The sequence below is a fragment of the Malus sylvestris genome, chromosome 9 (genome assembly GCF_916048215.2).
Source record: "Malus sylvestris chromosome 9, drMalSylv7.2, whole genome shotgun sequence".
NCBI classification, from domain to species: domain Eukaryota; kingdom Viridiplantae; phylum Streptophyta; class Magnoliopsida; order Rosales; family Rosaceae; genus Malus; species Malus sylvestris.
This window is the reverse complement of record NC_062268.1, coordinates 12,651,717-12,661,677: the sequence shown is the minus strand read 5'-3', so window position 1 is coordinate 12,661,677 and position 9,961 is coordinate 12,651,717. Positions and strand designations below refer to the sequence as shown.

At 39.5% G+C, this 9,961-nt stretch overlaps 1 protein-coding gene and 1 long non-coding RNA gene across 2 annotated transcripts; one reads left to right on the top strand and one right to left on the bottom strand.

Moving 5' to 3' along the window:
* Positions 1 to 3,446: 3,446 nt before the first annotated feature.
* On the bottom strand, positions 3,447 to 9,452 carry LOC126581990 (uncharacterized). Its single transcript, XR_007609229.1, has 2 exons — positions 9,317 to 9,452; positions 3,447 to 3,628 (listed from the first exon to the last, which is right to left on the bottom strand). It is a non-coding gene; the product is annotated as an uncharacterized LOC126581990 (long non-coding RNA).
* Positions 4,723 to 9,949, top strand: LOC126581987 (coatomer subunit beta-1-like). The gene is made up of 4 exons (XM_050245934.1): positions 4,723 to 6,978; positions 7,282 to 7,794; positions 8,992 to 9,077; positions 9,391 to 9,949. Exons 1-4 carry the CDS (start codon positions 4,930 to 4,932, stop codon positions 9,593 to 9,595), a joined length of 2,853 nt encoding a protein of 950 aa, XP_050101891.1. The 5' UTR covers positions 4,723 to 4,929; the 3' UTR covers positions 9,596 to 9,949.
* Positions 9,950 to 9,961: the final 12 nt, after the last annotated feature.

The following is a 9,961-nucleotide window of genomic DNA, read 5'->3' as shown; positions in this document are numbered from 1 at the left end:
ACGTAGATTATACCAAATTGAAGCCCTAAACATCTACTATCACGTTGGACTAGTTTTAGGGTCTAAAAACAACGGGATCAAACTTTCAAAAATTCAAGAAATCGGCCTACCTTCGAACTAGGTGATCTCGACGTCCAATTCATGCCAACGAAGCACTCCGAGCTTCCTTGGGACTTCCTTAAGCTCACTGTGAGCTTGGTTTCACCTAAAACAAAGTCAATTCGAAGATCATGAACAGTGTTCTTCACGGGAACTTTGAAACTAGGGTTTTCCGAAGCAAAACTTACCTGAAATGGATACCATCGTGATCGTGGAGGTTCCAGGAGTTTGATGGTGGTCTTAACTCCGACGTTGGTGGAAGTTTAAGGTGGTTTTGTGGTGGTCCGTGTGAGTTCGAAGGAGAGGGAGAGAGAACTGAGAGTTTCGTGAGGGAGGAGAGAGAGACAGTATGCAGAAAATAGGGAGAGGATTGAGGGATGTGGGGATCCCTCGTGGTCCTTTTCCAATCCCCAACTCCAAACCACAAAATTTTAACCTAAAAATCTAAGTTCCATCCTTAATAAATTCCATTTTATTTTCAAAACTTAGGAACCTAGATAATTAACAACTTGAGCTTCTCATACTTAGTATTTCTTAAGGGCAATTTCGTCCATTCACAGCCACAAATGTAATATTTTGGAACGGGCTGTGACAGCTGCCACGTGGCAAAAAAAATTTATACATTAAAAATATTATAATATTAACCCTATTAAAAATTAAAAAGAAATATAAAAAAAAAACCAGAAAAACCCGAACCCATATCTCCTTCCTTCCCCTTCACCTCTCTGCAACTCCCATTTACAAAAAGCCACAATCACCAACACCCTAATCGGAGCTGGCTCTCTTCTTCGTCGTTGATGGGAGGCAAGGGCATACGATTTTTCAAGTTGTTGCCCGTGATTTTCTGGAACACTAATCCCTCATTCGTTGAATTTGACGACGACGTTGTCGCAATCTCAGCATCCTCTATTTCTTTCTCTTTTGTGATGCATCCATCTCACCTCCCCAAGCAACTTGGTCGTAGCGTTGCTGCAGGCCATGGCAAACAGTTCCACTTGAAAATCTGTCCAATTTGCGCGAAAGTCAAAGAACTTGGGGTGGAATCGGACCTCGTAGTTTTGGATGTGGTTTGAGTTCATGATCCACAATGAAGCTGTCATGGTCTCTCAAACCATCCACAACATGCTCAATTATCCAGGTATTAGGGTTTGAAATTGATTTAAGTAGAGCAGCAATTTGGGGATTAGGGTTTGAAATTGGGTGCTTTTGCATCTGGAAATTCTTCTGCTTCTGCAATTGAGATTTTGGGTGTTGGAATTAAAAACCCAGAAGTTCAAAATTTTGAAATCTCAAATTTGCCCAACGGAAAAGATGAGGAGAAGAGGTTGGTGGTTGGCCCCTCGAGGAGTCGTCAGACTCGAGAAACATGGCAGGAGGTTGGGGGAGGTGAGGCAGGAAAGGTTGAGGTTGGAAAGGTCGAAGAGAGAGAGACGTCGAGGTGGGACCCGCGCTTAGAGGTGCTCGGGTGGAGGGGATGGATGGAGGGGTGGAGGGGATGGACGGACGAGAAGGAAGAGATGGGGTAATGGGGTGAGGGTGGGATGTGGGGTTGCAGGGAAGGATTTCTGGGTTTGGGTTTTTCTGGTTTTTTTTTTTATTATTTTAAGTAGGGTTAATATTATAATATTTTTAATGTATAAAAAAAGTATTTTTTTTGCCATGTGGCAGCCACATCAGCACAAATGTGACAGTTACGTCAGCATTTAACAGACCAATAGATGGAAAATCTAACAGAGTTATTATTTTGAAATAAAATAGTACGTGAGGTATGAAAGTGAAATGTTTTAAAGATGTTGTATGAGGTTGTAATAGACCTCAAATCTGAAGAGGTATTATGTAAGTTACCATTTTCCTTAATATTATTAGTCCATTAAAGCTTGAGTGCTAAAGTCTAACTAATTACAATCAATTAGTTATAAATGGTGTGATCATAAGTATGTTAATTGGCATTAAGGAGTAGGAAACGCAAATTTTGTAGTTCAGTTGATCAAGTGCGCTCACGCTCGTCCTTACTTACAAACTTATGTGTTCGATTCCTTGTTCTAAATATCACTTGTATGTACGGGTAATGAATTATATATCTCATGTAATTGAAGATAGCGGAAAAAAAAAAACAATAAAATCATATCAATTTGAAAGAAAAGTTATTATATTGTCATACACTTGACAAATAATAGGGAAATTAGTAAACTTTTACGATTTAATCATAGTTCCGCAAAAAAATTATGTTAAGTCAATGAGGGTAGAAACAATTAGGTATCAAACTCATTATAAATTAAAATGTATCGTCCTCTCCAATTATATGACTTAAATTTGAAGTTTTCTTTAACAGTGAATAAAAGTACCGCTAAACAAAAACTACTTAATAAGGTTGTGTTGCCATAACAGAGAATAAATACATAATCTACAAAGTTTATATGTAAAATGGTTATGAACACTAAAATTCCACTTACTTAACCAGTTTGGCAAGCAAAGAGCGTATAGTTCAGTTAATCGTTCACACTTGAAGTTCATTTTTTTTTATTAATCTTCCTCAATTCATTCGATCTAATGATGGCTGAAAGAGTGGTGAGAAGTAAAAATAACTGTGTGAATAACACCACTTTTCAGAAATTTGATAGTTTAAAAGTTCGATGCAGCAATAAATGACATAGCAGCACAATTGTAGTTCATGATAGTTGAATCGAGGACCTGAACTTCCATCAACAAAGACTATGTGTCATTAGACCAAACTATCATCTATCATCATGTATTTAGTTTGCCGAAAAAGTATAATTATGTACTAGTATTTTTGTTCATTTTTTGCTTTTATGTTTATTTGGTCTTCTTGTATTAATTTATTAACCGCTTAGCACTTGAGGGTTGATATATGAGTCAAAGATGAAACCCCCTATCTAGGGTTAAACGAAGAGGATTTTAAGGTGCCAAAGTCAAGCCTTCCAGGGGTGGGGAATGCTGCTCTATTCTCTTAAAAATTGTGGCTTAAATTAATTAATCAAATGATTAAGGTGGTAGGGCTTGCTCTTGTTAAGTTTGAGATGCTTATCGTTCATGACGTGAACGAAATTATAAGTTATTTCAAGTGGTTTTTGGTTAATTAGATGGGCAATTGTTTTCAGTTCTAAAATTATAGGAAAGCTTGGTTTGACTGAACAAGAGCAAGATTGCTCAACTAATTTTTAAGCTACATAGAACACGTTCATTGATTGTATTGTTGATTACATCTCTTAAATTAAAGAAATTTAGTAAATATGATACGAACAATCGCCATAACTTGTGCAAAGTCCTACAATTTTTGTAACAAAAACGGAAAATAATTGTCATAACTTTTGGGACAAAACTTACCCTAAAAGACAGATGTGTAATTAGAGATGACAATGAGTTTATATAACAAAATTATTAATGTGAAAGATAAAATATTTTTTATATACGAATAAAAATTACAAAGAGAAGGCCCCTGGCAAGAACTAAAACAGAAATCCCAAAACCAAGCAGCACGAGCCTCACAGGAAAGAGTGCATCACCAAACCTGAAAATCATGAGACAGATGACCAATTTTAGCTAACGCATCAACCACAAAATTTACTTCTCGATAATATGGCAAAATGAAATACTTTGAAAGTTCCAAGCAGTCGGCTGAATATTGAACACCAATGTATTGAGATGCCAAGGAATAGAGCTGGTCTCGTTAATCGCATCAATGATCAGAACATAAAAATTTTCACTTAATGTTGTGCAATGTACGAAAATGAAGAAAAATGCATACATTATCTCGCCAATATATGCACCTAGCTTACTAAGAGTTGCACAATTGGCTGGGTTTTGAACTAACTTTGGGTCGAGGACTTGTCCCAGTTCGTCTTACTAACCAACTCCACTACTCCCAGAACTAGAAATAATTTTCACTACTACTACAATCTAACGACAAGTGAGTTCATCATGTTCGTTTCATTTGTAAGCGGGCTTATCAAGTTCAATTTACCTGAATGACGAATTTGATATCCAATTATAGTTTTTTCAACAAAGATATTCAATTAGAGCTGATCCATTTGATTTAGCTCAAATCCCGTCCTTAATGTCATTGTATATATAACAAATGGTTCAGATCTGGGGATACACGCTATTAACACATATTTTGACACCCAATTTGTAGGGCCTACTTCGTAAAGTATTTCAATAGTCAGAACCATTTATATTTTAATACATCATTCATAGATCATCATTGCAAAAACTTAGATAAATCTAAAACCATGAAGACATTCATTTGTAGTGAAGAAAATAGACGAATACGATTATACAAAGAAACACTAAATTTAATTCAACGGTCATATAATTTCGAACTTGGGTGATTTTTAGTAGATATAATCTTTAAAGTAAGACATAAAAGATAGACAGTTGAATCTTTAAAATACACTACGGAAGAAGCTCTACAAAATGTGTGAAAACATGTGTAAAAAACGTGTGTCGCAAAACTTCTTCACACCTTTTCTTTTAGTCCAAAATGATATGATCCAACCCATTGGTTTGGTACGGTTTTCAACCCAACTGAAATGATCCAACTCAACCTAAACCAACGCAACCCAATCCCATCCTCCATCGGCCCAATCCAACTGTTCCTCTCACACTCTCCCTCACCTCACTCTCTCTCGTCAGTCGTCTGTCACTTCAATCCAAGCCACCACCAACACACCAAAATCAAAACACCAAATCCCCCACCATTCACCATCCAAACAAACGCCCAGATCTCCTCCTCCTCCACATTTCTCCGATTCAGATCCGACTTTCCCCGATTCGGATCCGCCGAGATCCAATCCCAATTTTGGATCCCCAATGGAGAAGTCGTGCACTCTCCTGGTCCACTTCGACAAGGGCACCCCCGCCCTCGCCAATGAGATCAAGGAAGCCCTCGAAGGAAACGACACCGAATTGAAGATCGAAGCCTTGAAGAAGGCCATCATGCTCCTCCTCAACGGCGACACCATCCCCCACCTATTCATCACCATCATCCGCTACGTCCTCCCCTCCGAGGACCACACCGTCCAGAAGCTCCTCCTCCTCTACCTCGAGATCATCGACAAGACCGACTCCAAGGGGAAGGTCCTGCCGGAGATGATCCTTATCTGCCAGAACCTCCGCAACAACCTCCAGTCCCCCAACGAGTACATCCGCGGCGTCACGCTCCGGTTTCTCTGCCGCTTGAACGAGTCCGAGATCATCGAGCCGCTGATCCCCTCGATTCTCGCCAATTTGGAGCACCGCCACCCGTTCGTGCGGCGGAATGCGGTCCTGGCGATCATGTCCGTGTACCGCCTGCCGCAAGGGGAGACGTTGCTGGACAGCGCGCCGGAGATCATAGATCGGTTCTTGGCGTCAGAGCAGGACCCTTCGAGTAAGCGAAATGCTTTCCTTATGCTGTTTAATTGTGCGCAGGATAGGGCTGTGAATTACTTGTTTAAGCATATCGATAGGATTATTGATTGGGGGGAACAGTTACAGATGGTTGTGTTGGAATTGATTAAGAAGGTCTGTAGGGTTAATAAAGGTGAGAAGGGGAAGTACATTAAGGTTATTATATCATTGCTTAATGCCCCGTCGAGTGCGGTTGTTTATGAGTGTGCCGGAACCCTTGTGTCATTGTCCTCGGCACCCACTGCAATTCGGGCAGCTGCCAACACGTACTGTCAGTTGTTGTTGTCTCAGAGTGATAACAATGTGAAGTTGATTGTGCTGGATAGGATTAGTGAGCTTAAGGCATCGCACAGGGAGATTGTGATTGAGTTGGTTATGGATGTGCTTAGGGCATTGTCGAGTCCAAATGTAGATATTAGGAGGAAGACTCTTGACATCGTGCTTGATTTGATTACGCCCACGAATGTTGATGAGGTTGTGATGATGTTGAAGAAGGAGGTTGTGAAGACGCAGAGTGGGGAACTTGAGAAGAATGGGGAGTATAGGCAGATGTTGGTGCAAGCAATATACGCATGTGCTGTTAAGTTTCCTGAGGTGGCTAGCACAGTGGTGCACCCTTTGATGGATTTCTTGGGCGATTCGAATGTGGCTTCAGCCCTGGACGTGGCTGTTTTTGTGCGTGAGATCATTGAAACCAACCCCAAGCTGCGTGTTTCTATAATAATGAGGCTGCTGGATACTTTCTACCAGATCCGCAATTCCAGGGTGTGTACTCATGCTCTATGGATTATCGGCGAGTATGCTCACTCGCTTTCTGAGGTTGAGAGTGGGATTGCAACCATTAAGCAGTGTCTTGGGGAGCTTCCATTCTACACTGCTTCTGAGGAAAAGGAGGCACAAGATGCTTCAAAGAACTCTCAGGTGGTAAGCTCGAGCACTGTGTCTTCTAGGAGGCCTGTGATCCTTGCAGACGGGACCTATGCCACCCAGTCTGCTGCTCTGGAAACTGCGATGTCTGCACCTGTCCTTGTTCAAGGATCTCTGACTTCTGTGGGGAACTTGAGGTCATTGGTTCTCTCAGGTGATTTTTTCCTTGAGTCAGTTGTGGCTTGCACATTAACGAAGCTTATTTTGAGATTGGAAGAGGTTCAGCCTTCAAAGGTTGAAGTGAACAAGGCAACCACACAAGCATTGTTGATCATGGTATCTATGCTGCAACTGGGACAATCCTCAGTCCTTCCACATCCGATTGATAACGATTCTCAAGATAGAATTGTTCTTTGCATCCGATTACTATGCCATAAAGGTGAAGGAGTAAGGAAGATATGGCTGGAGTCATGTAGACAGAGCTTTGTGAAAATGCTTGCAGATAAGCAGCTCCGGGAAACAGAAGAAAGTAAAGCTAAGGCCCAGATATTGAATGCACAACCTGATGACCTTATTGATTTCTACCATCTCAAGAGCAGAAGGGTAAGGAAGACTAATGCTTCTTGTCTTTTCCATTCAGTAAAGTTAATATCCTATCAAGGGTTTGATATTGTGTCTTTATGGTTTTTTTCTTTCGTTTCAGTTTGTTATGATAGACTTTTGGTCATGTTCTGACTTGCTTTAGATATTGAGGCAGATTATTTTTCTTAACAATTTAATGGTAATTTAGCAGTTTATAAAGTTGTGGTACAAACAACCTATAAACTGTAGTTCAGATCGACCACCAAAACCATCGTTTGTATCACATGCTTTTGAATGTTTATCTTATATGCATATATTTTTCAGGGCATGAGCCAGCTTGAGTTGGAAGATGAGGTCCAAGATGATCTCAAACGTGCTACTGGAGAGTTCACAAAGGATAATGATGACGCAAACAAGCTCAACCGCATTCTTCAGCTCACAGGTTTCAGCGATCCTGTTTATGCTGAAGCCTATGTTACAGTTAATCATTATGACATTGTTCTTGATGTTACTGTCATCAATCGAACAAAGGAAACCCTTCAGAATTTGTGCTTGGAGTTGGCCACAATGGGTGATCTCAAACTTGTTGAACGTCCGCAAAACTATACACTAGCTCCGGAATCAAGCAAACAGATAAAGGCAAACATTAAGGTCTCTTCAACTGAAACGGGAGTTATATTTGGTAACATTGTGTACGAGAGTTCTTCAAATGTGCTTGATAGAACGGTTATTGTCCTCAATGACATCCATATCGATATAATGGATTACATATCTCCTGCATCATGCACTGATGTAGCATTTAGGGCAATGTGGGCTGAGTTTGAGTGGGAGAATAAGGTACACTGGTTTTGATACATTTTTGCATTATTTTCTGTGCTTCATTGATATGATCATTTGGTGCATCTTGAAGAAATGGCTTCACAATGACTCTAAGGGATATCACTTCTTTAAACAATCATTTGATATTTTATGTGGACGGATATTGATGTTGAGACAAGGCATGCGTTCGTATGATGAACCGCTTTATTAACATTTAATTGTTTGATGCATCTGGTTATGAATATTGATTATGATGATGCAATGGTAGTAACTGTGAACTAGTGAAGTATATAATATTTGCGGTGGTTGTTGTATCGTTTGTCAATGGGTGGTAAATGTTGGTGATGATTACTGCCATGTGCTAGCACTGTTGTAGTTGTCCTTATTTTTTAAGGAAAACTAATGAAAAGAAATTGAAAACTTTGAGTTTTAACGATGAAGGACAAAATAAAGGGTAAAGTGAATAGTACCAGGATTGACTTTTTAGTGTAAAAATATGGTTTTTCGTTAAAGTGAACAGTATCAGGAGCTTTTCGTTAAAGTTCCCTATTTTTTAATGGTAGTAGGATTGTCTCCAACCCGCAAAGATATGATGCATCGTGGGCAACTCTTTCATTTTGCTAAGTTACATGCATTGATCCGAGTTAAACTCTCTATAGGAAAGTTGTCAAGCCTCATAAATCACTTTTCTAGTTCTAGTAGATATATATACGGGGTGTGATATCCACACATCCCATTTTACTTCTCACACACCTTTTTAATTTTCGGCCGTCGGATCGGATGAATTGAAGAAGATCAACGGACAGAAATTATCAAGGGGTGTGTGGATAGCACCCCCTATGTATATGTGTGTGTGTATATATATATATATATATATTCAATTTTATGTTTTGTGGTTGTTGTACCTTAAATTATGCAAATTTATCAATTTCTTTCATGTTATATAATCCCTGGTGGACATCAAATTTGGCTTATGTTTCCTATCTCATAAGGGGGATAATTTAGATGTTGTTTCTGAATTGTCATTGGTTGCTAGCTCATGAATCATCTTTTTCATAAATGTGTTGCTCATTTTATGATTATATAGTTCTCATGGATTTATTTTTCATTCTCACATCAAAAGGCAATGTGCATCATATGTGTCCTTATTTGGTTTTGTTCCTTGATAGATGCATTTGGATTCTACTATGCATTAACACATTCATGTTTCCCCAGGTTGCCGTAAATACTGTTATTCAAGACGAGAAGGAATTTCTGAACCACGTTGTAAAAGCGACTAACATGAAGTGCCTGACTCCACTGTAAGATTTAGACTATTAACTCTGTTTGTTGTTTACTCTGTTACATGTGAAATTATTACTTAAATAGATGCACAGAATCATACATAGCTATGGACATATGCAGGCATGCGGAACATTAATATGTGCATATATAATTATACAACAATCATTCAAGTAGTTGGCGTAGTTGTCTATTTTAGTGCGATGTTGGTCGTTGTTACAAGTGTCCTACACATGCATCTTAAGAGTAGGAAGAATACCTTTTGATTTCCTACGCATTCTTGGTGGATCATTGATGGTTCATTAATTCCTGATCATCCCTTACTGGCATTAGATCGGCACTGGAAGGAGAGTGTGGAGTCCTCGCTGCTAATCTGTATGCAAAGAGTGTCTTCGGGGAGGATGCTTTGGTTAATGTGAGCGTTGAGAAACAAGCAGATGGTAAGCTAAGTGGATACATCAGAATTAGAAGCAAGACTCAAGGCATTGCCCTCAGTCTGGGGGACAAAATCACCTTGAAACAGAAAGGCGGCCCTTGATCGGACATTAACCCTAATTTTGCAGCTGTTTTTTCTTCCTCAACCTTGTGAGTACGAGTCTGCTTGCAGCCATAAGCCTATATCTTTTCATCTTGCGCTTACAGTCATGTTTTTCCCGAGGATCAAGTTTGTTATAGTTTGGTTTCTTATGCCCTTGCCTTGGATGTTACATTTAGCTTTGTTCCTTTGGTTTTTTCGCAGCAAGTGGATAGATAGGACATGTTGCTATCCACGACATATCCAAAGTAAAGTTGTAGTGATGTCAACCTTACACATTTCCATTGTCAAATGTAATGTTTCGTGTTTTAACTTCGTACTAGCTGTTGCTATCAGTCCACAGTATTTGTGCCAGTATTTTCTGCCCGT

Bases quoted from the DNA above. Each gene is read 5' to 3' on its own strand.
- LOC126581987 (XM_050245934.1), top strand. From the start codon at position 4,930: ATGGAGAAGTCGTGCACTCTCCTGGTCCACTTCGACAAGGGCACCCCC. The intron at 6,979-7,281 runs GTAAGGAAGACT...TATATTTTTCAG, and splicing joins ACCATCTCAAGAGCAGAAGG to GGCATGAGCCAGCTTGAGTT. The intron at 9,078-9,390 runs GTAAGATTTAGA...TACTGGCATTAG, and splicing joins ATGAAGTGCCTGACTCCACT to ATCGGCACTGGAAGGAGAGT.